Below are 27,835 nucleotides of genomic sequence, written 5' to 3'. Positions count from 1 at the left end.
TGTCCAAGGGCCCAAACACTCCTTTCAAGTGAAGCAGCATTTCACTTGCATTTCCCTCAACTTAATCTACTGCATTCGTTGCTCCCAATGCGGTTTCCTCTACATTGGAGAGACCAAACATAAACTGGGCGACCGCTTTGCAGAACACCTGTGGTCTGTCCGCAAGAAAGACCCAAACCTCCCTGTCGCTTGCCATTTTAACACTCCACCCTGCTCTCTTGCCCAAATGTCTGTCCTTGGCTTGCTGCATTGTTCCAGTGAAGCCCAACGCAAACTGGAGGAACAGCACCTCATCTTCCGACTAGGCACTTTATAGCCTTCCGGACTGAATATTGAATTCAACAACTTTAGATCTTGAACTCCCTCCTCCATCCCCACCCCCCTTCCGTTTCTTCCCCCTTCCTTTTGTTTTTTCCAATAATTTATATAGATTTTTCTTTTCCCACCTATTTCCATTATTTTTAAATCTTGTATGCCCTGCTAGTCTTTCCACCCACCCCCACTAGAGCGGTACCTTGAGTGCCTGCCATCCATTCTTAATTAGCACATTTGTTTAGATAATATCACCACCTTCAACACCTCTTTGTTCCTTTGTCTGTGACATTTTTTGATTATCTGCTCCTATCATTGATTGCTCGTTCCTACAACCACACCACCACACCACACCCACCCCCCCACCCAGTTCTCTCCCCCCACCCCCAACACCGTACCCCCCCCACCTTAAAGCAGTTTATATTTCACCCCTCTCCTAATGTTCACTCAGTTCTGTTGAAGGGTCATGAGGACTCAAAACGTCAACTCCTTTCTTCTCCACCGATGCTGCCAGACCTGCTGAGTTTTTCCAGGTAATTCTGTTTTTGTTTTGGATTTCTAGCATCCGCAGATTTTTGTTTTTGTTTTTATCCCTTATAAAGGAGCCCTTCAATTTATCAATAACTGCTTTTGTTAAATATTCATTTTACAGATCCACAGCTCTGTAGAGGAAAAATAATGATTTAATTGCTAAACTTGATTGAAGCAAATTTATGCTACACGTCTGTACTCCATATAGCCTCACCAAACGTATCAGAATTCAGGAGACACCTCCAAATTTTATTCAAATACTCTCAAGACGCATCCAATATATGTTTAATATTTGATAATCAGCTTGCTTTAAATGGATTTGAACCTTAGATGCTAATCAACCCATAGTATTGTTATGCAGTTTATATTTGAATATATTTAAATTATGACAACACAAATACATTGACAGAAACATTATTTTTCACAATTTAAGACTTACTTTTAGCAATCGTTTAACATCTGTGGCATCAGTAGATGTCAGGACTTTGGTTATGCCTTTTAAAAGCTCTTCATGAATTGTTTGCTGCTTCAATTCAGGAAATTCAGCCTGGAAAACAAACTACATAAAACATAGATTTGTACGAGGAAAATCAGGACACCCACAGTTGGCTTCAAGCACTAAATAATGGCCACAGTATGCAATAGTTAACAAATATGTTCATTATTAATGTCCGAATCTTAAAAGTATTGAGCCTAGCATGTATATCATGTTTGAAGATATCACACATGTAACATCTGTGCCACCCTTGCACCTTTGTGGCCAGAACATCATGGGCAGGATTTTCCAATTCTCTGCTCCCCAGTGAGCAATTTTCTGCCCAGCCATTTTGATGGATGGAAAATCACCAAGTGGTGCACACTGAAGGAGAATCCAGCCCTACGTTCATGCCTGAACTAGACAGGAACCGCTAAAGAATTATCTTAGAAAAATATATATTTTTTAAAAAGATGGCCAGTCAGTTCTTGCTGGTTTCTTCTTAATTTGATAGACCAAGAATATTTGAAAATCAAGAGGTAAAAGTGAGAGAGGAACTCAAAACAATCACAATTACCATGGAAAAAGTACTGAGGAAACTATTAGAATTATAGGCTGACAAGTCCCTTGACATGATGGCCTGCATCTTAGGATCTTAAAAAAAGTGGCTGCAGAGATAATAAAGGCATTGGTTGTGAACTTCTAAAAATCCCTAGATTCTGGATAGGTGCCAACAGTTTGGAAAATCATAAATATAACTCCTCTATTCAAGAAAGGAGGGAGACAGAGGAAGAAATTTTAAGCCAGTAAGCCTAACATCTGTCATAGGGAAATGCTAGAATCCATTATTAAGGAGATAATAGCAGAACATTTAGAAAATCATAATTCAATCAGGCAGAATCAGCTTAGTTTTGTGAAAGGGAAATCAGGTTTAACTAATTTATTAGAATTCTTTGAAGAAGTAACAAGCAAGATGGATAATGGGGAACTTGTGGATGTAGTGTACTTGGATTTCTAAAAGACGTCCACTAAGGTGCCAACATCAAAGGTTATTACACAAAATAAAAGCTCATGTGTAGGGTGGCACATTGGTTAGCTAACAGGAAGCAGAGTAGAGGGATAAATGGGTCAATTTCAAGTTGACAAGCTATTACTAGTGCAGTGTCACAGGGATCAGCGCTGAGGCCTCAACTATTTACAATCTATATCAATGACTTGGATGAAGGGACCAAATGTACGATAGCTAAATTTGCTGATGGTGTAAAGATCGGTAGGAAAGTAGGTTGTCAGGAGTACACACTGAGTCTACAGAGGGTTATATTTAGGTTAACTGAGTGGGAAAATATTTGGCAGATGGAGTATAATGTGGGAAAATGTGAACTTGTTCACTTTGGCAGGAAGAATAGAAAAGCCGTATACTATTTAAATGGAGAAGAACTGCAGAGGCAGAATATTACGCTCAGTGTGTGGGCACATGCCTGACACTCCAGAGCATAAAATGACATGTGATGGAGTTGGGCATGCGTCCCGACGTCATCGCACAGTCTCGTGATATCTTGTTCAGTGGGCGCATGACGGATTCGGCTGTGTGTCCACCGATAATTAAAAGGCCTATTAAGGCCATTAACGATCTAATTAAATTCACCTTTACGCTGCCTGTCCAACCTAATGGTTGGCAGACAGGCAGGAAGGCCAAGCAGCCTTTATAATTTTTAGGAAACCTCATCCACAAGGGGATGAGGTTTCCTAAAGCAAATAAACATTAAATAAAAACTTTATTTTTGAATTAAATACATGTCCCAGCTCATGTGACAGAGTCACATGAGGGGACATGTTTTATAAAATTTTTATTCTCTTCATTTTTTGTTTTACACAGCACTTCAATCTCCCTGAGGCACAGAGCTGAAGCGCTCTTGAAGTGCTCTTTTTCGCACATGCGCGAACTGCGTGCTAGGCCCGGCTTGCCCTCGTTCCCTCGCTTGCACAGGCAGCACTCAGTGCTGCAGCTCGCTATCCACCCAGGGCGAGCCTTAATTGGTCTACCCGCGTGAAATTACGGTGCGCAGCCAGTCACAGGCGGCGGTCAGCTTCCTATGCGCCCCTGCTAAGCACTTCTGCCAAGGGCAAGGTCCTGCCCCAGAACTTGGGGGTACACAGGGAATTGGGTGTCCTGGTATATGAATCACAAACACTTTGTATATAGATAGAGCATGTGATTGTGAAAGCAAATGAATTGTTGGCGTCTATTGCAAGGGGAATCAATATAAAAGTAGGGAAGTGTTGCTACAGCTATACAGGGCCTTAGTTAGATTGCATCAGGATTATTGCTAATAGTTTTGGTCTCCTTAGTTAAGGAAGGATATAATTGCATCAGAAGCAGTTCAAAAAAGATTCACTCAACTGATTTCCTGGCATGAATCATAGAACAATAGAAAAGTTACGGTGCAGAAAGAAGCCATTCAGCCAATGGTGCCTGCATAGACCAAAGAGAGAAAAAATTGAGACTAGCTGCTCATTTTAATCTCACTTTCCAGCTCTTGGTCCAGAGCCTTACAGGTTACAGCACTTCAGATGCAGATCCAGGTACCTTTTAAATGAGTTGAGTGTTTCAGCCTCAACCACCAATTTAGGCAGTGAATTCCAGATGCCCACTACCCTCTGGGTGAAAATATTTTTCCTTAAGTCTCCTCTAAACCTTTTACCAATCACCTAAATCTATGCCCCCTGGTAATTTACCCCTCTGGTAGGAGTAAACAGGTTTTTTCTGTCTATCCTATCTAGGACCCTCATAATTTTATACACCTCAATTAGGTCACCCCTCAGCCTCCTCTGTTCTAAACAAAACAACCCTAGCCTATCCAATCTTTCCTCATAGCTGCAATTTTCAAGCTCTGGCAACATTCTTGTAAAACCCCCTCTGTACTCTTTCCATAGCAATTATGTCCTTCCTGTAATGTGGTGACCAGAGCTGTACACAAAATTCCAGCTGTGGCCTAACCAGTGTTTTATACAGTTCCATCATATCATCCCTACCTTTGTATTCTATACCTCGTCCAATAAAGGAAAGCATTCCAAATGCTTTCTTCACCACCTTATCCACCTATCCTGCCACTTCAAGGACCTTCAAGATCTTTCAGTTCCTCAACCCCTCTCAATATCCTTCCATTAATTCAGTATTCCCTTGCTTTATGCCCTCCCCAAATGCACTACTTTAAATTTTTCCGGACTGAATTCCATTTGCCACTTTTCCGCCCACTTAACCAAGCCATTGATATAATCCTGGAGACAACTTCACTCCTCTTCACTATCAACGACATGGCTAATTTTAGTGTTATTTGCAAAGGGGTTATCTTACACAGAAATGTTCAGCAGGTTGGACCTACGTCCACTGAAGTTTAGAAGAATGAGAGGTCTTAATGAAACATATAACATATGACGGGACTTGACAAGGTGGATGCTGAGGAGATGTTTCTCCTTGTGGGGGAGTCTAGAACTAGGGCACACTGTTTAAAAATTAGGGGTCTCCCATTTAAGATAAAGGTGAGAATTTTTTTTTCTTTTAGATAGTCATTGGTACATGGAATTCTCTCTCCCAGAGAGCAGTGGAGGCTTGGTAATTAAATATATTCAAGACTGAGTTAAATAAATTTTTCAATGACAAAGCAATCAAATGTTTTGGGGTGCAGACAGGAAAGTGGAGTTGAGGGCACAATCAGATCAGCCATGATCTTATTGAATGGTGGAGCCATCTCGAAGGACCAAATGGCCTACTCCTGCTCCTAATTCTTGTGTTCTTGTGAACTGGCCTCTTCTCAAAGGGAGGACCCAAGGATTTTCAAGGAGCTTTTGGTCCAACTTTAAAAAGGTTGGAAAAGGATATAAGTGTATGTATCAAAAACACAATATTTCAGTCGTACAATGTGTGGCGGTTTGAGTCGACACCTATAACAATAAGATGCTCAAACCAGTTGTGGGAGCAACTGACAATATTGAACTCACGAAGGTGCCAATGGCAGATCTGAATTTATTACAGAAACATGTGTGATAAATACTGAGAGCTTTTTCAAAGGCTAGAAGAACCTTTCCTTCCTTTTGATCTATAGGCGGCCATTTATCTTTCAGTAGCCAGAGCTAAATTTAATGGCTGCTTATGTAATTTTCAGACTCCCCTTCCAGTGAGTTCCCAATGCCAGGCCCTCAGCAGGGCTGAGAGAATCATTATGTTTTGAATAATGAGGACACACAGATCTATACCTGTACACGCTTTCTGAATAAGGAAATACATCTCAATTACATGGATACAGTGTGTTAAACCTTTAATTATACCTTAATGTATGAGCGGAGGTGGATGTCTAATTGTTCTTCATGGCACTTAGCAACAATGTCAACAATGGCCCTTAGAAACAGAAAAAAAGTATTTTAGCACATAGAAAGGTATTGCTTGCTTCGTTTTAAGGCTTTTATAACCAGATCTTTCTTACAGGTACAAATGTCTTTTTTAATTTTACATCACTCATTAACAAAATAGCCAGGGCTGGTAATGGATTAGACCAAAAAAACATGTGTTAAGAGGCACTGAATGTTTCAGGGGGTCAGTTAGCTCAGTTGGCTGGACAGCTGGTTTGTGATGAAGAGCAATGCCAACAGCATGGGTTCAATTCCTGTACTGGCTGGGGTCATCCGCAAAGGCCCTGCCTTCTCAACCTTGCCCTTGCCTGAGGTGTGTTGACCCTCAGGTTAAACTCACCACCAGTTGTCTCTCTCTCTAATAAGAGAGCAGCAGCCTATGGTCCTCTGGGACTACAGTGACATTTCACTGAAGGTTTAGGTCAGTGTCAGGCTACAGCAATTAAGGATAAAATTCCCAAGTTTGGTTTTCATTTCACCTGTAATTAGCATGGTTCAAAACTAAATTCTAACCTAAGCTTTGGTTTCCACCAATAAAAAAGTTCAGTTCATTAACAATCCAAAGTATTAATTTGACAACATGTACTGCTTCTAAGGCCCAAGTGACTGCATCAACTTCAGTGATCGCTTCACTAAAACAGGTCAGATTGTTCACATGACAGATCTATATTGGCATTTACTAAAATTATCTCTTACAGATCACACTCAGTTTCAAATATAGCATTTTTAACAAAAGATGGGTTAGCAATCGATTATATTTACTCAATGGGCAGCATTTTCCCCCCGTTGTGGGGGTTGTGCGGGAGTGGGCGGGTTCCCGACTGGCGCCCCCAGCTAGGGGGCGTGCCGCCATTTTATGTGACGTCCGCCCAGAAGCACTGTGCGGGCGGGGGGATGGTGTGGTGGGGTGGGGGGGGGGGGCTGCTGGATTCCCTGAGCCAGGAGTGCGCTCTTTTGCGCATGTGCTCATAAGAGTGCACAGATCTCCCTGAGGCAAAGCGCTGCCTCAGGGAGATCAGGTTGAACTTTTAAAAATTTATTAAAGGTAAGAAAAAATTTTCCTGACATGTCCCCTCATGTGACACTGTCACATGAGCTGGGACATGTCCATTACTTTTATTTAAAAATTTTCCAAACATTTTAAATCCCTCATGAAACCTCATCCCGCTCGTGGAAGGCCACCTAGGCTTCTCGCCTGCCCATTAACCTTAAGGTTGGACAGGCAGGTTCATTAATTATTTTAGTTGCTTTTTCAATGGTTTAATAGGCCGTTGGCAGGTCAGCGGGCACACAGCCAAACTGAAAATCTAAATGACGCAGGTTGACGTCAGGATACACGCCTGACATCACCCCACATCATTTTATGCATTGGCGAGTGGGCCCCGCCCCCGCTTGCCGACTGGAAAATGCTGCCCAGTGTCTTCTTTCAGAGAATTGCAGGCGGTCAATGATTTCTTACAAGTTCTAATGTTATTGAAACTTGAAATTCTGTACATTAGAACATGGTCCTTAATAATGATGACATTTCAAATATTTCCACACAACTGTTAGACTTGCAAGGGTTTGGACTTGACACCAACTGGTTGTAACTTAATTGTCACAATGTTTTCAAATCTACATCAATGGGTAGAATGTATGCTCATAGGGACTGAGCGTGTCTGGACCACTCCTGGGTCACGCTCCCAACTGTCAGTGTGCCGCCTGAGAGATCTTCCAATTAAGAAGTCGACTCTGGGTCTGGCATCCAGTTAAGGATAGCAGATGGGTCCCTAATCAGACATGCCTAATCAGAGGTCCTACAGCCATAGAAGGACAGCATCCCCACCATGAAAGGTGCTACTGTCGGAGGAGGAACACATGGGCACCTCCATCTTCAGGTGCTCTGTGAAAAGATATTCAATGTAATATAGTAAACAGTGACCACAGCTGCAAGATCACACCTGTGGAAGAGAAATCCTTCCACAGGATGGCTGGTGGCAGCAGTGGTCTGCTTGATGGTTGCAGCTCCAGAGGGTGCAGAACAGGAGGCTTCGCAGGCCACCTTCAGCAAGGGACTTGTTTCCATCGGGAAGATCCCTCTGATGTGCCCAATCAGCCCACAAATATGCATTTCATTATGCAGCTTGGGTACCTGCTGCTGCTAGAGGATAGCCTTTCCAGGTACTGACCCATCTCCGCGTGATCTTCCTGGAGGCAGGAATACATCAGAGAAATTCCTCCTGGTGCCACTTTGATGTTTAACCCACAGGACCAGTACCACTCAATAAGTCTAAGCATTTTTGTCTGCGCCAGCCCAAGCTCAAGTTTCCTGCTTACCCAGCAAGTTTATAACTTGAGTTAATTGGCATTGGTACTTCCTGTCCCATCAAACACCTTGCAGAGGTATCCTCTTTGATCTGGACCGACAGACCCAATTGTTCCAGTTATTAGCTTTGTTCAATGATCTTTTACAGATAATAGTGATTGCTAAGTCTCAGTTACTGTAAGATAAGTACCTCCCTAAGATCACGGATCTGTTTGGACAGTTGGTCTGATCAAACACGCAATTTACATTTCAGAATTACTCAACTTATTGCATTGTCAAAGTCCTACCTTCACAACACTATACTGGTGAATGAATCAGTAAATCAATGATTAGTAAATTAATCCACAGTTATCTTGCATAATTTATCATTTTGGGAGCCTGCGAACATTGGGGTAGATTTTCCTGTTCCAGTTCCTGGATGTACTGAATCACCTGGGCACAGTGAATAGAGGCAAGTTGGCAGGGAGGAAGGGGGTCCACCTAATATTCCTTCCATTTAAATTAATTTAAAATATTAATACTAAAGTGAACTTTAATCACATGAACACTGTAGCTATCTCTTGCTATCCCAAGCTTAATTGTCAACAATGTAAATGATTTTGGGGCTGGGCAGTATCATTCCCCTCCTCACAAAGCTATCTCAATTCATCTATCATCTATAACTTCAGCTCCATCTCAAACCTCACTTTCCTCTTGCCATTGTCTCCCAACTCCAAGCCCATTGATTTCCATGGAAATAAACATTAGGAGAGATGAGCTGCCAATTCATTTTTGACCATTTTATGCCCTCACAAAGTTAACATTATCCCCCTTATGTCCTGTAACATTGTAACATTACACAGCAAGAATGCCAGAATGTCCCATCCAACCACTGCTGCTTTTCTCAGTCGAATTCAGTCAGCAGCCTCCAAGCACGTATCAGACAGGAGGGCCCCCAAGGCAGAGTGTAAATTCTGCAATAACATCTGGAGATAAAATATCTAATATCTGAATATTTTATTTGAAATAAACAGTAAAAATGAATGTACATATAATTTTTGATGTCTAACTATGACCATATTTGAATATTCAACTCTGGGATTATCATCACCAATTCATATCAAAGTGCTACCATTATACCAGGTATGTGGAAAGACAGTGGTGCATGTTTCCTTTTTTGATGTCAAAGTTAATTTGAAACATTCAGCACATTATTGGCTCGCATAACAGATAAACTAAATATATTGTATGCTTGAACTCAAACTGCTATTTTCTCAGTTAATATTTTCTATACTTCTACCTGATGGTGGCAGTAGCAACTTGATTTTCATCATTCTGTATCAAGATGCAAAGCAACTGATTCAGAAGAACAGGAAGGAAATGTACTGTCACGTAGATTTTTTCGATGCCAAGTAGACCCTGAAAATGATTAGAAACAGCTTAAGGATCAAAACATTTCTGACACACCATTAACAATAAGCTCCAATGAATTAAACAGAGGTCCACTTTGGAGTATTGCTTCCCTGCACTTAACCAGATGTTTATATTACTGTTTAGAGTCACATCTATTTTGAAGTACTTCACTTACTTTCAAAGTCTCTCTATCAGTTAACACGTGAGTTAGTTTGGATTTTGTTCATGAACATTAATGTTCATTACAAGTTTAGGGTTTAAATTCCCCAACAATGATACTTGCTTCCCCTGAAACAGCAACTGATGTAATCAACAAAAACGACTGTATATACAATTTGAAGTACCATATTATGAAAATATTTCAATTTTAAATTGATTTAAATGTTCAAACCTCTATGCAGTTGATAAAATCTGAGGATGGAGGCTGCGACCTCCCGTCTTCTCTATTTTGGCATTCCTGAAAAAAGTTGTTCAGGTTTTCTTCCTAATAAAAAGCAAAAATAATCATGGACTCTTCATTTCCTTGATAGGTTAGTGTACTAACAAGCTAATTCCCCGATCAGGTGCTCCTGGGCAGGGACTGCGCCTCAAGGAGAGCATTAGTTGGACCCACTGCTCCTGACTTACTTTGAACTAGTTTAGGCAACTTCTTTCTCAGCATTCACTCCTTACTGCGCTATCAGCCTTTAAATGGAAAGTGGGGCTAGAAAGCATTGCACCCAAATTAGAAAATCAGATTAAAACCATACCTGAGTATAGATTGTAGATACGACCTGCACAGAGACTTTGAAGAGTGGCTTCCCTCCATCAACCCACTTAATATCAGATCCATTCGCCTGCTCAGAAATAAAGTTTAAAAATCAATTACAGATGTGTGACTACTCAGCGAACCAACTCCCTCCTCGTCTGTTAATTAACCTCACTCCTCCTCCTCCAGTCATCCCCTCAATCCCAACTGCTCCATCTCCCCTCTACAGACCGACTTCAAAGCTGACGCGGGCAACATACTGGCCCAAAATTCAAAGCTTCTCTGCCAGCAAGTTACCTGAGGTGCCTGCAGCTTGCTGACCTGATATAAATGAGGCCCAAGGTACAATATCAACTTTGCGTTGGGCCTAACTGCTCCAGCACAGAGATCATTCTGAACACCCAAATGCCTGCTGGCAGGTTGGCACAAACCAATGGCAAGGAACCTGGTGTTAAATAACCATTGCAATAAAACATCTTCAGGTTGCACCTTCCCCTATCCACTCCTGTAAATACTGCAAGGTTAGCACTAGGGGCAGAATTTTCACTAACCTGACTGGCAGGGAGCAACTTGGTCAGAGTCAGGTGGAATCCACCATTCAGGAGTCCTCTGCATATAGAATTTTAATGCCACAGCATGTTAGGGACATGGGCCATTGATTGCCCCTCAGACATCCAGCTTGATTGTCAGCTGAGCCTTTAGTTCGGCTGGGACCTGGTCACTGACGACCACAGCAGCAGGTAAGTCAGCATTGGGAACGGGGGTTGCTGCAGGTTGGGGGGTATCTGGGGTGGGGGTGAGGTGCGGGAGAAGGTCAGCTCTCATGGAGGGGGTGTGGGGGATGCTGGAAAGGTCAGAGACCTCATGATGGAAGTGATCAAAGACCTCAGAGCCTGGTGGAGTGAGGGCCTGGTGCTATCCATGGGGTTAGAGTGCCACAGGAGGACAGTGGCTTTGGGGTTGAGGGTGTAGGAAGGAAAGGCCGTTGAGAGCCCTCAATCAAGGAGGATCCGCCCCTAGACATATCTGGATCCAGGGGTTAAGTGTGAGGGCACTTACCTCCTGAATCCATGCATTGAGGAAGCTGCTGGTGGCTCAGGAAATCCAGCCAACAGCAGTAAAGTTTGTAAATTTCTCCAAAAAAAAGGGGGCTTGCAGCCTCATTTTCATATTTTAATTTTCAACCCACCTGCTTGGATTGGGTTGGCCACCCATCCACCTTCCAAGTTCAGTTAAAGAGGAGCAGATTTCTGGTACTTTAGCCCCCACCTGCACATAACCCGCCGGTTCTTTCAGTTAGAATTCAGTTCTATTGCCCTTGCTTCTAATGAGAAAAAATTTAAAAATATTTACTGCTTCTATTGTTTCAGGTTGATTGGCACATTTCATTTGTTCTTACCTTCCCTGGTGTTGTGTTCTGATTACCAAGGTAACCAGCAGGAAGACTGGCTGCTACAAGTAAAGAATGCTCATGAGATGCAAGTCTGCCATCTCTCATGAGAGGTAGCCAGGCATATCCAACTATATAGAAACAGAACAAACAAAATTGTGATGCTCTATGTGGCCAGAAGATGTCCAACAATTTTCATATATTTTGTTTCATATTCATTAAGGATTACCTTTACAATAAATTCTAATAATAACAATGTTTTCTTGTGCTGCTTTTTGTGTGTTTGACCCCAAAACAGAGGCACTGGTTCCATACTCTTGCCACTCAAAGTCAAACAATCGCCTGCAAATAGCTTCTTCCCCCTCCCCTGCATGACTACCTCTAGAGCCTCATTAGAATCTGTCCTTGGCATCTCTTATTTCTGATCTATACACTGCCCCCAATTGTCAACCTCATGAAGGCACAACATTTGGTTCCACATGTGCAGTGATATCAGCACCACCTCTCTTGATCTGCCCACAAGCTCAATGTTGTCTGTCATCCAGCCCTGAATAAGTTGATAACTCTTTTAACCAGATGCTGGGAAAATTGAAGCCATTATCTTCCACCACAAATCGTTTCCTTCACCATTGATTATATCTCTTTCCCTGGCTCATGTGTCGGGCTGAACCAGACTGTCCACTACCTTTGCTGAGCTTCCAATCCCATAACCTCTTCATCACATACACCACCTACTCCCACCTCACTAATATCACACCTCCTGTCTCAACCCATCTGCTGCTGAAATTTACATCCATGCTTTTGTTACCTCCATACTTAGCAATTCTAATGCTCTCTTAGAAAGCCTCCCGAGCTCAACCAAAATTCTGGTGCTGCCATATCCTAACTCGCATCAGGTTCTATTCACCAATCACCACTGACCTACATCAACTCTTAGTTCACCAACATCAAAAAATTCTCATCCTCATGTTCAAATCCCTCCATTGCATCACGTCTCCCAATCCCTGTCACTTCCTCTAGCCCTGCAACTCCGTGTTCCTCCAACTCTGGCCACTTGTGCATTTCTCACTTCCTTCACCCCACCTGTGGTGGCCTTATTTTAGCCACCTGCAGCTAAAGCTCTGAAACACTCTCCATAAACCTCTTCACCTCTCCTTCTTTAAGATACTCCTTAAAATCTACCTCTGATCAAATATTTGATTTCCTGTCCTAAATCTCCTCCTTTAACTCAGGCTTGAATTTTCGTAAAGACGAAAGGCCTCCGCACCTGAGCCAAAATGACGCTGCAGCCCCGATTCCAGAGGTTCCACTTCCCCCACCCCCAAACCCAGCACCCACCATTTTCACCAGTCTGGGGTGTATGGGAGAATGAAGGAGATATTTCACATATCTGCAGTCCATGGAGGCAGCTGCGCAATACTGGGATTTCCAAAACACAACTCGTGAGTTTTAGGCATTTGAGGAAAAGGCCTGATCCTAGCAGAGTTCTTTGGAGAGGTAAGGTACCCCTTTAGGAGAAGTCAGGTACCCCTTTGGGATTGTTAAGAGTAGACATGAATGTGTGTAAAAAGTCAAAAAGCTTTACGGAACTGTCAAACTGTCAAGTCAGGGATTTGAAGTGATTCAAATGTTGTCAATGACAGAATTTTTTAAAATATAATGAAGTCTGCAATAGACGCTTAGAACTTTACTTAATTTCATCTCATCATGGATCCTGAGGTCTGCCTTTGGTGGGTACTTAGTCAGTTGGCATAAAGGGTGTAAGGGGAAAGGCTAATGGGTGGGGGCATGGGTTGGCACTGTTAGTACAGAGACTATAAATGGCCACATGCTGGCAAGGAAGGTGTGAGGGGCCATGGGGGTGGGTAAAGGGGTATAGGTTGGCATGGAGTGCAGGCGGGACAATGGGGCTAGGCGGTGGGCGCACGATGACATGAGTTGGCATGGAAAGTGTGTGGAGGCTGAGGGGGTATGAGGGGTGAGGTTGTAAAGGGCTGTTCTTTGTTTTATTGTTTTTATCAAAACTGGGATAAAGTCCCATAGCACCGAGGTAAACCTTTTAAATGGCTCATCTCAGCACCCGGCAGCCCCTGTGCCTGCCTCCGAACTCTTTGTTGGGGGAAGAGAGCCTGACTCCAGTCAGCACCCATCCACCCTAGAATGAAAATCTGAAGATTCGAAGCACTTTCTCCCAAGTTAGGAAATCTCACGATACTGCACTTCCAACTTGGGAGCAAAAATTTGACCCTTAGGTTAATGTTTGACTGACTACAGTTATGTGATGTTTTTGGGGTACTCTTTGCTTCATTGGTGACACTATATAAAAACAAGCTGTTGTTTGAAATATAATGTACAGTGAGCTGCATGAGGTTTTTCCTAAATGGGCAGGATTTCCCGGTTGGCAAGCGGGGGGTGGGACCCGCATGTATGCATAAAATGACGCGGATTATGTTGGGCAGAACTCCCGACGTCATCCCACGTCATTTCAATTTTCAGGTCGGCAGGGGCACAGCCGAATCAGCTGTGCGCCTGCCGACCTGTCAACAGCCAATTGAGGCCATTTAAAAACTAAGTAGTTAAAGGACCTGCCCATCCAACCTTAAGGTTGGTGGGCAGGCTGGGAGCCCTGGTGGGCTTCAGAGAAAGCATGAAACCTCATCCACGGGTGGGATGAGGTTTTATGTAGGTTTTTAAAAATTTAATAAAAGTTTAACTAAAGCGATGGACATGCCCCAACTCATGTGACAGTGTCACACGAGGGGACATGTCAGGGAAATTTTATTTTTCTATTTTTAATATTTTTGAATTAGATGCCGATCACCCTGAGGCAGCACACGTGTGAAAGAGTGCACTTTTGGCTTAGTGAATCCCCCGCCCCCCCCCGCACCCCCCGCACAGGAAGCGCATAGCGGGGGCGCCGATCAGAGGCGCGCCTGCAAGCACCCGCTCCTGAACTTCCCCCCCAGTGGGGGGAAACTTCTGCCCATGGGTTTTTATTTTCTCTCCATAATATGGTAACCTAATATGGTAACATTTTTGCTGGGTGTTTAATAGCTGTTTCTAAATAGCAAGAACATTTGATGAGAGCTTGAAACGATAAAAAAAAGTATCGCCAAAGATTTGGATTTTCGGTGAATATCCTATAGCAAGTGTAGCAAAAGGAGATAATCATTTGTGAAAAATTGTTATATTAAACTATTAGATCTTTTACCTTGTGTTTCCAATGCCTCTTTCTTTTTGGAACCACTTTTCGTAGCAAGGTCACAACTGATGTGATAGAATGTAAAAAGAATGTGATGTTTCTCATTCAGTTGAGTGGGAAGCTCAATTTTCACCTGAGTAATAGAAATACCAAACAAGAGTTCAAACTCACCATTCTTACAGGTCAGTTCCACTATAAGCAGTTTTTACTTAGGTCTAATGTTTACTCTACAAGGCTCAGGTATGGAACATTCACAAGATCACAACCTATATATAAATGAGGAAAACTATTCATTCTATTGTAACTCAACTGTACCGAATAAAATCTACAAATAAGTCAAGTGCAACAATTTTTTTTAAATGATTTTAGTGTTCTCACTTCTATTGCCCAGTCCAGAAATCTATTTAATGTGCTGATCACTCTTTGGCTGAAGAACTGATTGATATCAGGCTCAAACTTTCTTCTGAACCTATTGTCACAGTTTATCATGAGCTAGTGTTCAAGATTTACATTTCATGCACCTTTTGCTTTTGTATGTGTGTTTCAAATTTCCTATTATTCTCTTCTTTTCAAAAGTGAAATATTCACATTTCTCCAATCTTTCCTCAAAACCCAGTCTTCTAATGCTAAAATGAAAGCAAAATACTGTGAATGCTGAAAATCTGAAATAAAGACAGAAAATGCCATTAAAATTCAGCAGGTCTGGCAGCATCTGTGGAGAGAGAAACAGAGTTAATGTTTCAAGTCCGTACAAGAGTTGTGTGGACTCGAAATGTTAACTCTGTTTCTCTCTCGACAGATGCTGCCAGACCTGCTGAGCTTTTCCAGCATTTTTGGTTTTTATTTCTAAAGCTAAGAATTAGCCTTTCCTAAGCATAGGCCTGAAAGGAGGTCTTGTGGTGCAGTGGGCAGCATATCCCTGCCTTTGAGCCAGAAGCTCTGGGTTTGAGTCCCACTCCAGGACTTGATGGTCAAGGAAGGTGTGTTCATAACGCAGCCAAACGGTTGAGCATCAACTTGCAAATCCTTCCAATATACGCCAATGGCTGGTGATAAGAGCAGGAGGGATTCCTGGTCAGCCATGTGATGGGGCTACCCTTGGCTCTAGACTACAACATGCACATAAAAGTGCATGTTGCCACAGCAACTCAGGCTCCTTGAGTGGACTGCTAGACACCTCCAGCAAACATCGGTCTAAGAAACAAGTATTTTTCTTGTGTCCTGATAGACAAAACAGGAATCAGCACTTGGGATGTGGTATAATTAGAGCAATGTACAGTTTAAGCAAAACTTTTATTCCTAAGTATTGGAAATACAGCTCATCATGCTAGTTGCTTTGCCAATTACTTATTTGTAGTGGCTGCAAATGTCACATACAAAATCTACCAGGGTGCCTATTTTTCACAATTAAATGTATTAAAATAAAAATTACAATTTGAGATCAGATAGGAAGATAATTTTATCCTTTCCCATTAGTATAACATTTGGTGCATATAATTTTCTTGTTTTTTTTAGTTACCATTTGATTAACAACTGCCATTGTATGGCTCATGTGCAAATTCCATACCAGATTTTGAAACAATTGTTTGTTAAGACTAGCTGGAAGCCAAGGTCTAAATTCAATAGTAGCTAATCAGTTGTTGCAACATATTCAGTCTTTTAGTGAACAGATGTATTTTCGATCCTCCGTCTGCACTTCACATGTCTTGCATGCTAATCGCAAACTTAAATGCAGCATGTGCCAAACACTTTCGATGAACATACCTCATCATAAAAATCGGGGTTCTGGGAATGATGTAGGACTGCTGTCTGTGCTGCAGTGGTGAACAGTGATCCCCCGGGTTTTCCATAGATGCACTGTTACAAAAATGAAGAGCAAAGTAAAATAACTTTACTGAAAGTACAAAGAAATATGAATCTCATCCACCCAAGTGACCCACTAGTTTTATAACAAAAACAAAAACAGAATTACCTGGAAAAACTCAGCAGGTCTGGCAGCATCAGCGGAGAAGAAAAGAGTTGACGTTTCGAGTCCTCATGACCCTTCGACAGAACTTGAGCATATAGGTGTTCTTTTGTATTATTGTTGTTGACATCTTTTGATGATCTGCTTCTATCATTGCTTGCTGGTCCCTACAACCACACCCCCACTCCACCTCTCTCTCTCTCTCTCTCTCCGCAACCCCCAACCGCACCCCCCCACTCCCGCCCCCCCGCCCCGCCCCCCCACACCTTAAACCAGCTTATATTTCAACTCTTTCTTGGACTCGAACTCAAGTTCTGTCGAAGGGTCATGAGGACTCGAAATGTCAACTCTTTTCTTCTCCGCTGATGCTGCCAGACCTGCTGAGTTTTTCCAGGTAATTCTGTTTTTGTTTTTGTTTTGGATTTCCAGCATCCGCAGTTTTTTTTTGTTTTTAACCATTAGTTTTATGTTCTTTAGTCGTTAATATTACAGTTTGCTTCATTGCACAAGTAACCTTTCAGCCTTGAAAATATTCAATAAATAAAAATAACCTGTGAAAATTTGAAGCACAGATCAGAAATAGCATCACCTTTCTGGTCTTTTGAAACCATGCAATAAAGAAACTGGGGACAATTTTCAACTGCTGACTATCTATTTCTCATATGAAATATGAATACCAAGTATTGAAAATATACACATGGGGGTCCTAGCCACTGCACTGTTGTCTAAGGTTTGCCTGATGCAATGTTCAGGAATTCCTGAAGATGGGCAAGCAGACTGTCAGATTAAACAAGCGAGAACTGCATAAACGTGCAAACTGGGGACCTCAGCATGTTTTAGGAATCTGATTGCACTACGCAGTTGAGAAGCCTAAACAAAGGTTATTAAAGGGAACCGATGTCTGTTCAAAAAACAGCCCTCAAGACTTTAAACTTTTTGTTTTTTTGGCATGCTCAGGAGTACAATTTCTATTCTTCCAGGGCACCAGAAAAATTCAGGCCAGCTACCAGCCTATTTAGGCCCCACCCAGGATTACCTCCCCACCCAACCCTGAGTGAACCCCCTAGTCAGCTGTCTGATTTCTTGCCTTCCCAGAGTAGTGGCCCTCACTTGGAGTCCCTTGCTTTTAATGAGGCCTAGACATCAAAATGTCTCAGAATTCACAACAGTACCAACAAGGCAGGGGGGATTCACCTTATGGCTTTCCAACAACTTCACTTCCATTTTCAGGCAAAAGTCGATGATTGTGCATTAACTTCAGAAATATGAATGTTGCTAATCTTTTATTTTATTGATAGTCTTCCCAGACTGGGCACCATCTGTAATTGAGATGGATGATAGCTCACAGACATGGGGATGACTCACAGCTCCGTTTTTTCCTCTAGCTGAGAGAGAGGTATGAACCCTGAACTCATGTCTATGCAACAATGGGGTTGAGATCTACAACTCAACAATGCAGAAAATCAAAGCAGGTGGTTCGCTCTTATGGAACTTTAGGCAGAATATTAAGCTTGGCAGACGGGCACGTGCCTGACCCAGCCGAGCATTAAATGATGCGCAGTGACGTCAGGCGAACGTCCTGACATCATCACGCAGTCCCACAATATTTTGTTTGGCGGGCACGTACCGTCTGAACTCCTGAACTCAATGCGCACTGCTAGACTTCTTGCCTACAGAAATGGAAACTGCTTAAGTATTTCATATCCCTTAGAAAACTGGGATTCTGCACACAAAATGAAAGCAAACTCTCCCCAAGATTCACAATGTGCCACAAAGGCACAAATTTCCCCTCTTCCCCTCAACAATGGATTCTGTGGAAAGACGACCCAGGTATATCTAAAAGTTAGCAGTGAGATGCTGTAAAAAGTAAGTATGATATCAAACAAAACATAACGCTGTAACAGGATGAAGGTACTAAGTCAGCAACATGATACTGGTGAAAATTCCTCAATATTACATTAACATAGAGCTGTATTGATTTAGCATAATTTATGATTTAGCCGACAATTAAAAGGCCTATCAAGACCGTTAAAAAGGTAATTAAATTCAAATTTACGCTGCCCGTCCAACTTTATGGATGGCGGGCATGCGAAAAGGTTAAGAGGCCTTTGCACTTTTTAGGAAACCTCATCCACGGGCGGGATGAGGTTTCCTAAGCAACTAAAAATCAAATAAAAATTTTACACTTGAATTAAAAACATGTTCCTGCTCATGTGACAGAGTCACATGACGGGACATGTTTTACGATTTTTTTATTTTCTTTATTTTTTTTTAAACAGCGCTTCATCTCCAAGGCAGCTCTGTGCCTCAGGGAGACTGTCTAGCACGCACTCGTGCACATGCGCGACATTTGCGCTCGACCCACTTGCCCTCCTCCACCTGCCCACACAGGCAGTGCTCAGCACTGCTGCTTGCGTTTCACACTGGGCGGGCCTTAATTGGCCAGCCAGCGTGAAATCACGGTCCAATGCCAATCGCAGGCAGTAGTCAGCTTCCCGATCGCCCCCACACGCCAATGGCAAAATTCTGCCCTTTAGTTGATGCATCTTCACACAGCATTTAAACATATTGTCAATGAAACTTACTTTCAATGGTTGAACACTTTCTCCATCTGAACGCCTGAACTCAATGCGCACAGCTAGATTTCTTGCCTGCAGAAATGGAAATTGCTTAAGTATTTCAGATCCCTTAGAAAACTGGGATTCTGCACACAAAATGTCCCCAAGATTCACAATGTGCCACAAAGGCACAAGTTTCCCCTCCTCCCCTCAACAATGGATTCTGTAGAAAGACACCCCAGGTATATCTAAAAGTTAGCAGTGAGATTCTCTAAAAAGCAAATATGACATCAAACAAAACATAACATTTTGCAGTAACAGGATGAAGGTACTAAGCAGCAACATGATACTGGTGAAAATTCCTCAATATTACATTAACATAGAACTGCATTGATTTAGCATAAATTTCAGGAAAAAATAAATCAGACTTCAAGCAGTAAATTCTTCCAATGTGTATCCAATCTTGTACAGCACAATGATAAAGTCCGGAGATATTTCATAGCTGCCGGCTTATCTTTAATTGGTGGCTACAAATGGATAAGGGACTGAGATTTCAATTACTGAGACCCACATAGTAAGGAAGTTACATAATCAACAGAGCTTAGCAACATTGCACAGAAGATACCAACACGCTGTAGATTTTGAAAGCAATGCCTGTACTTCAGAAATGATAAGGGATATGTTCTTTTTTATTCATTCATGGGATGTGGGCATCATTGGCTAGGCTGGTATTTATTGCCCATCCCTAATTGTCCTTGAGAAGGTGTGGTGAGCTACCTTCTTGAACCATTGCAGTCTACATGGTGTAGGTACACCCACAGTGCTATTAGAGAGGGAATTCTAGGATTTTGACCCAGCGACAGTGAAGGATCGGCGTTATATTTCCAAAGTCAGAATGGTGAGTGGCTTGGAGGGGGATTTCCGGGTGGTGGGGTTCCCATGTGTCTGCTGCCCTTGTCATTCTAGATAGTAGTGGTCGTGGGTTTGGAAGGTGTTGCCTAAGGTGCCTTGGTGAGTTCCTGCAGTGCATCTTGTAGATGGTACACACTGCTGCTACTGTATGCCGGTGGTGGAGGAAGTGAATGTTTATGGGTGGGATGCCAATCAAGTGGGCTGCTTTGTCCTAGATGGTTTCAAGCTTCCTGTGTGTTGTTGGAGCTGCATTCATCCAGGCAAATGGAGAGTATTGCATTACACTCCTGACTTGTGCCATGTAGGTGGTGGACAGGCTTAGGGGAGTCAGAGGTGAGTTAACTGCTGCAGGATTCCCAGCCTCTGACCTGCTGTTGTAGTCACAGTATTTATATGGCTAGTCCAGTTCAGATTCTGGTCAATGATAACCCTTAGGATGTTGATAGTGGAGGATTCAGCGATGGTAATGCCATTCAATGTCAAGGGGCGATGGTTAGATCCTCTGTTGTTGGAGATGGTCATGGTCTGGCACTTGTGTGGCATGAATGTTACTTGCCAATTTTCAGCTCAAGCCTGGATATTATAAAGGTCTTGCTGCATTTGGACACTGACTGCTTCAGTACCTGAGGAGTTGCAAATGCTGCTGAATATTGTGCAATCATCAGCGAACATCCCCATTTCTGACCTTGTGATGGAAGGAAGGTCATTGATGAAGCAGCTGAAGATGGTTGGGCCTATGACACTATCCTGAGGAACTCCTGCAGTGATGTCCTGGAACTGAGATTATTGACCTGCAATAACCATAACCATCTTCCTTTGTGCTTGGTATGATTCCAACCAGCAGAGTTTTCTCCCGATTCCCACTGACTCCAGTTTTGCTAGTGCTCCACACTCGTCAAATGCTATCTTGATGTCAAGGGTAGTCACTCTCACCTCATCATGTTCCATGACATTCTAGTCCAAGATTTACAGGTCACGGTATTAACCATATGGGATGAACATATATATGTAAATTTATCCTTCCAAAATATATGGTAGCAGAGACCTATAGAGTTCTCGTGGCAGACACATTTTAATTTCAGACACTCCTTACATCTTAGGTGATAAAAGAAGATTAATGAGTAGGAAGATAACAGAAGCTATCAAACACAGTATTTACACAAAGCAATTTAAAAATACTAAGGTTCATAAGTAGTCCAATTAAGTAACAACTTGAAGTTTAAAAAATGGTTCAGACTGGAAAGAAAATGTATTTCTCATCAATTTTTTCCCTCCCTTTGTTCTATTGAGGTCTTACCTGGGCTGCTGCATTCAAATACTTTTCCTAAGTATTCAATATTTATGTATGATTCTTGATTGTGTCAGCCAACTACAGACCTCGCCAAAAGTTCAACTGTCTCAGCACCAATTGGGGGATCAAATCTGGGCTTTTTGTGATTTGTATGAATCAGTTACTGGATAAAAATACTTAGGCCTGAATTTTTGTGAAGTTGGAATGGCTCTGTACCTTAACTAAAATGGCTCCAGAATCCAGAAGTTTCATCTCCAAAACCAGTCCCCACCATTTTCGCTGGGGTGGGAATGGGGATGAGTTGTATTTCACACATAGGTAGTTCACAGAGGCAGCTGCACATTTAAAAGTGAGGCTTCTTTCAAACAGAAGAAATTCTGGTCATTGAAGTTTCCAAATCACGGCTTGTTGGCTTTAGATATTTGAGGAAAAGGCCTGAACCTACTGGAGTTCTTTGGAGGTCATGTATCCTTTAAGAGAGGGCAGGTCCACCTTTGGGAGAGGGCAGGTACCTCTTTGGGAGAGGGCAGGTACCTCTTTGGGAGAGGGCAGGTACCCCTTTGGGAGAGGGCAGGTACCCCTTTGGGAGAGGGCAGGTACCCCTTTGGGAGAGGGCAGGTACCCCTTTGGGAGAGGGCAGGTACCCCTTTGGGATTGTTCAGAGAAGGCATGAATGTGTATAAAAAATGGATGAGATCTACAGAACTGTCAAGTCATTTAAATCACTTGCTCTAAATTTTGAAAAATAAACAGCCAGGCTGCAGGTGAAAAAGAAATCAGTGTTTCCAATTTAACTAGATGCTTGTGGCCATTAGCCTGAGTGCTATCATTAGAGTATTACTTGACTGTTTCCGCAACCCATCATTATCACAGCAGGGAGCCGGCAAGTCCACAGTTCAATTGACAGCTCTGAGTGGTTATAAACGGATTAACTGACTCTGATGTGGGGCTATGAATACACTTTTTTTATAATGGATGAAGTACTTGAAGGGATTTAAATGTATTGAATAGGCTGTTATCAATTAGAGTGTTTTTTTAAATATAGTGAAGCCTGTAATAGATACTTAGAACTTTATTTTATTTCATCTCACCACAGCTCCTGAGGTCTGCCCTTGGTGGATACTGGGAAAGTTGGCATGGAGGATATAAGGGCATAGCGTGGTGGGTAGAGAGTATCGGGAGTGTGTGGAGGTGAAGCTTGAAGGCTGTTTTTGGTTTTACTACTTTTTTTAAACAATTGGAACAAAGTCCCAGAGCACCATAACAGGCCTTTTAAACAGCCCGCTTTGGCACCCGGCAGCCCCTGTGACTGCCTTCGAACTCTTTCTGGGGGGCAGCAGGCCCGACTTCAGTTAGCACCCACCCACTCCCCAACCATAATGAGAATTGTTCAGGATACTTTCTCACAAGTCAAGTTCGCGGAGTTGGGAATTTTCCAGACTTTGCTCCTGGCTTGGGAACAAAAATTTGGCCCTTGGTGTTCAATGTTCTTTGACAATGACTCTCTTGTTTGAAACCATAGGAAAAAAATCCAACCACGACCTCCAAAGAAGATGATTATTTTTTTCTACATTGCCTCCGGTGCAATGTCATGACCAATCAGTGTCAAGCTGCCTGGTTTAAATTTCAAACAATGCTTAGTATTTAACTGTCAGTCACAATCAACTGGTGCATTCTCCATGGCAACGCCTCTACCAATCAGCCACTTGCCAAGCAATCAGCACTCTCTTCTTAGACAGTATAAATATGTTGTATCCCCTGACATTGGTATTTTCATGCAAATTATTGTAACGAGTGCAAGAAGAAAAGATTCAACAAAAAATGTCTCCTTTTTTCCCAGAGATACTCGAGAAGATTATTGATGAAAATGGTATAGATGTAAAACAATCCAATTTTTGCTGAGTACCTTACCTTGGCAAAGCATTTTTGACCATCATATTTCAAATGTTTGGGGTAAATATAAACATGGTTTTTGTATGCTGTGTAAGGTTGGGAATATTTTGCAGACTCTTGCACAAACTCTTCGACCTCTATGGTAGGTTCATATGTATTTGGGTCCTTAAATGGTTTAATAGGCACATATGATGGGGTAACACAATCTGAAACAGATGAATAACAAGTTGTTTTTTCATTTTATCCAAGTTTGATCTGAGATAAGAATCCAGTAGCTTTCATAACTGTATATCACCTTGCCCCGTCTCGCAGCAATTAAAAAGAGTAAAACATTCCCCACTTTATATTCAACACATTTTCTTGAACAACAATTCAAGTTTAGCAATAACTGAACAAATAAATTTTATATCAAATTATACTGATTAGTCAAACTGAAGTTCAGATTTGTATCAATGAATGCTGAGATCCTAATCTCAGACAGGTAATTACGGAAAGGAGCTGGGTATGGGCCAAGTACTTCCTCAGGAGAGAGGAAATCACCACACAACATAAATTACACACTGCTATTTACTTAGAATAACAATGGAGAGCCCTCGACTTATCAACTGGAGATAGTACATGAGGCAGAGGAAGTAATTAGGCAGTAGGGAAGATAAATAACCAAAAGTAGAAAGGGAGAAATATAAATTAAACATGCAAACTCTAACTCAGATTTTTATTGGGTAACAGCCAATAGAAAATATTTCAATTAGTTTGAAAGAAGGAAAATGGTATAACATCTGTTTTAAGTGATGTTTGCAACACTAAAAGAAAATTTGACTTTGACACACTTTTCTTTTGTCTCAATATAATACATTTTGTTGCTCTTTTAAATATTGTACCACAGCATGAGAGAATGTTATTGTATATAATGTATCCTGCCTGAATTCAGGATGACCTCAGAAGTACTTAATTTATCTATTTATCAGCTGAGTTTTGACAAATGAATTTCAAAACACAGTGGAATCTCTAAAGTTACACATAGTGGATATTTGAAATGAAAAATACTTAGAAGGCTGAATTTTGCTGTCAGCAAGCAGGGGGCAGGGCCTGCTCGCTGACGCTTAAAATGACGCAGGATGACGTCGGGCGGAACCCCATTTAAATCTTCAGGAAGACGGGCCCGCAGCAAAATTGAGGCCATTGACAGGATCATTAAAACAATTAAAAGACCTGCCCGTCCAACCTTAAGGTTGGTGGACAGGCCAGGAGCCCTGGCAGGGAATAGAAAAAACATGAAACTTCATCCACCGGCAGGATGAGATTTCATGTAGGGATTTAAAAAGTTTACTAAAGTTTTAGTGTAAATTATGTGTAAATTGTCATATGAGGGGGACATGTTAAGGATTTTTTTCTATTTTTAATGTTTTTAGAACTGTCAGCGATCTTCCTGAGGCAGCCCTTAGCCTCAGAGGGATGTGCGCTCTTTCGTGCGCATGAGCGAAAGAGCGCACTCTCACTTTTGGGGAATCCCCCCGCCCGCACAGGAAGGGCATAGCACTTCCCGGCGAATGTCACGCTGAGCGGGCCTTAATTAGCCCGCCCACATAAAATGGCGGCAGGGCCCGCTTCTCCGGCGGGGATCGGCTCCCCACCCGCCGGAGATTGGGTCGGGCCCGTCCGCCCGGAAGGCAGAAAATTCTGCCCAGTGTGTTCACATTTTGGGCCTTACACACAAAACAAAGCAATACTTTACTACACCATATGGAATGCAGCAGTTCAAGAAGGTGGCTTACCACCACTTTCTCAAGGGCAATTAGGATTTGACAATAAATGCTGACCTAGCCAGCGACACTCACATTCCAACAAAGAATTTTTTAAAAATCATATGCATGGGAATAAAGATAAGCAAAATGCAATAACAAATTAAATGCAATCTTTCTTGGGCTGAGATACTGATTTATGTGAGAGAGGAGCAGAAAGTGCAGTGAGGTGACATCTTGTGTGAGGCTTTGTACTGTATGTATTCTGATGGATAACTGGACCGTGGTTCATAGGACTTTTACTCTAAGACATTTCCAATGCACAAAGACACAGAAATGACTCAATTTCTGCACAATAAAATAAATTTTGTGTACAGTTCTCTTCACCACATTACAGGAAAGATGTAATTGCTCTGGGGAGAGTGCAGAGGTGATTTACAAGAATGCTGTCAAGGCTTGAAAATTGCAGCTATGAGGAAAGATTGGATAGGCTAGGGTTGTTTTCCTGAGAACAGAAGAGGCTGAGGGGTGACTTAATTAAGGTGTACAAAATTATGAGGAAAGACTGGTTTCCCCTAGCTGAGGGGTCAGTTACTAGGGGCATAGATTTAATGTGACTGGTAGAAGGATCAGAAGCGACATGATGAAAAACCTTTACACCTAAAGGGTAGTGGGTGTCTGGAACTCACTGTCTAAATTGGTGGTTGAGGCTAAAACCGTCAACTCATTTAAAAGGTACCTGGAACTGCTCCAGAAGTGCTATAAAGTGCAAGGTTACAGACCAGGTGTGACTTTCCAAAAATGAGTGGCTAGTTTCTTTTTTTCTTAGCCAGCACAGACATGGTTGACTTCTTTCTGCACTGTAACTTTTCTATGGTTCTATGTAAATTCTTTTAATAAAAATGGAGAATAAGAGAAATGCACAGGCAATAGAATATTTGTTAATTTACAATTTTCTCTGAATAGATATAGGGGGCTAAATGGATTCATGTAGCAGTGCTATAGAGACTTCTATGGATTCTTCAGGAGCAGGTTGTGCTTATGGGTGAATTTCTCTCCCATAATTTCATATTTCATTTTATTGTGCAGAAATTATTTCAAGTGCAGTTTTGATAGGTTTTCCCTCAGAAATACTGGAATAACAATATTAGCAAGGTGTTCAGAGATTGTTTTATAATCTACTCTTCAAGCCTTGGAATGATTGTCCCAACTGCAGATGGTTGCCACACAGCCTTTCCATGCCACAGAAAGGTTTGGTATTCAGCCCGAAATTTCCCATGCAAGAAGTCCTCAATCTTGGTCAATTAATTATGAGAAAGATGTTAAGCAATTCTTCACAGGAAGGGAAAGAAAATTGACAAGCAGGTCACCCAAGGGATCCCTTGCACACCTCCAGCAGATGTTTAGAGGGAAGCATTGATAAATGCTTGGCCTTTGGCCAAAAAAAAAATCTGTCATGGAATTGGTGGGTGAAAAAGAAACATTATACTGCTTTGTTTGTACATTTCTACAGTTATATATTATACTATTTGTGAGTAAAAACTGAGCAAAACTATATATGTTGGCGTATTTTTCTATTTGCGTTACATTTGGTGTAGGGTGAAAAGTGCTTCATTAAATCTCGACTGAAACATGCTACAGTTGGAGAAATAAGTGCAGAGTTAAATATATCTAAAAAGACAACAAAATAAATCTCATACTTGGATGGTCAATGGGGACAGATTCCACCGATATATCAAGATTGCCAGGGATGGTCTGTACTTTGGTCATTTTGTCTGCTCTACAACCATGAAAAATAAAGTATCTCATTAGGTCAAAAACAAAACAAAATTAAATAGCCCTCCAAGTATTCCAGTGTTCAAATTACAAGTGAAGGGTACCGATACCTTTTGAACTCCATTACTAACTTCAGCAAGTCCTCTGTAGAAATCTTACTGCTTTCTTGCCTGAAGAGAGCAGAGAAGCGAGAGTCTCGGTCGATTGTTCCCTGATTGTCTTTAAATACTGCCCTAAAAGATAAACAGCAATGCAAAACCAGAACTATAGTAAATAGTGTGAAGAAAGGCAATATGGACTAGCATTTACTGTAGTATGGCATTTAATGGCATTAGAACCTTGCCCCTATATGCTTACCTCAACAATTCCTTACTCACAAAGTTGCTCAAATCAAAGTGTGAACAGATAAGAGCACAGTGAGGGAAAAGCGACATTTGGAACAATGAAAAAATCATACATGTGAAGCTAGCAAGGGCCATTCAGAATGGTTTTGTAACTAGGCACTGTTAAGAGGTGACATTATTTACGACACTGAGCTAAGGTCAGCGATGCCCTTAGAAACCATAGGCAGGATTTTTAGTTCCTCAGGCGGATGCAGTGAGTGAGCCCAGGAGTGGCCGGGAAACAGTCTGCTGCCTGCGATTGGCCCCCAACTGTGATTTCATGCTGGCTGGCCAGTAAATGGCCAGCCAGCGTGAAAGGTGCGTTGAGTGCGAGCGCAAAAGTCTGCGCATGTGCGGGGAAGCGCATACTGAAAGCTCGCTGAAGGCAGGGAGTTGCCTTAGGGAGCTGAACAATTTTAAAATCAAAAATAAAGGCTTTCAAAATCTGAAAAAAATGTCCCGACATGAGACTAACTCATAATAACATGAACAGAATGAAAATTCTGCCCAAAAATTCATATTTATTTTTTATTTAATTGTGGAAACCTCATC

General features: G+C 42.0%; 1 protein-coding gene across 2 annotated transcripts in view; it reads right to left on the bottom strand.

Annotated features, from left to right (window-relative positions):
- The window catches only part of dock10 (dedicator of cytokinesis 10), a 377,754-nt gene that overhangs the window by 108,076 nt on the left and 241,843 nt on the right, over positions 1-27,835 (bottom strand). For both annotated transcript variants that reach the window (XM_041212097.1, XM_041212105.1), the window contains exons 15-26: positions 27,011-27,133; positions 26,825-26,904; positions 23,401-23,588; positions 19,314-19,379; positions 16,527-16,619; positions 14,772-14,895; positions 11,570-11,691; positions 10,172-10,258; positions 9,814-9,906; positions 9,310-9,428; positions 5,645-5,714; positions 1,283-1,402 (exon numbers count right to left, since the gene is read on the bottom strand). In XM_041212097.1, the coding sequence (XP_041068031.1) occupies positions 1,283-1,402; positions 5,645-5,714; positions 9,310-9,428; positions 9,814-9,906; positions 10,172-10,258; positions 11,570-11,691; positions 14,772-14,895; positions 16,527-16,619; positions 19,314-19,379; positions 23,401-23,588; positions 26,825-26,904; positions 27,011-27,133 (1,285 nt within the window). The remainder of the gene's footprint in view (positions 1-1,282; positions 1,403-5,644; positions 5,715-9,309; positions 9,429-9,813; positions 9,907-10,171; positions 10,259-11,569; positions 11,692-14,771; positions 14,896-16,526; positions 16,620-19,313; positions 19,380-23,400; positions 23,589-26,824; positions 26,905-27,010; positions 27,134-27,835) is intronic.

This window comes from Carcharodon carcharias, chromosome 2 (genome assembly GCF_017639515.1).
Source record: "Carcharodon carcharias isolate sCarCar2 chromosome 2, sCarCar2.pri, whole genome shotgun sequence".
NCBI lineage: Eukaryota > Metazoa > Chordata > Chondrichthyes > Lamniformes > Lamnidae > Carcharodon > Carcharodon carcharias.
This window is presented reverse-complemented; position numbering and strand designations above follow the sequence as displayed.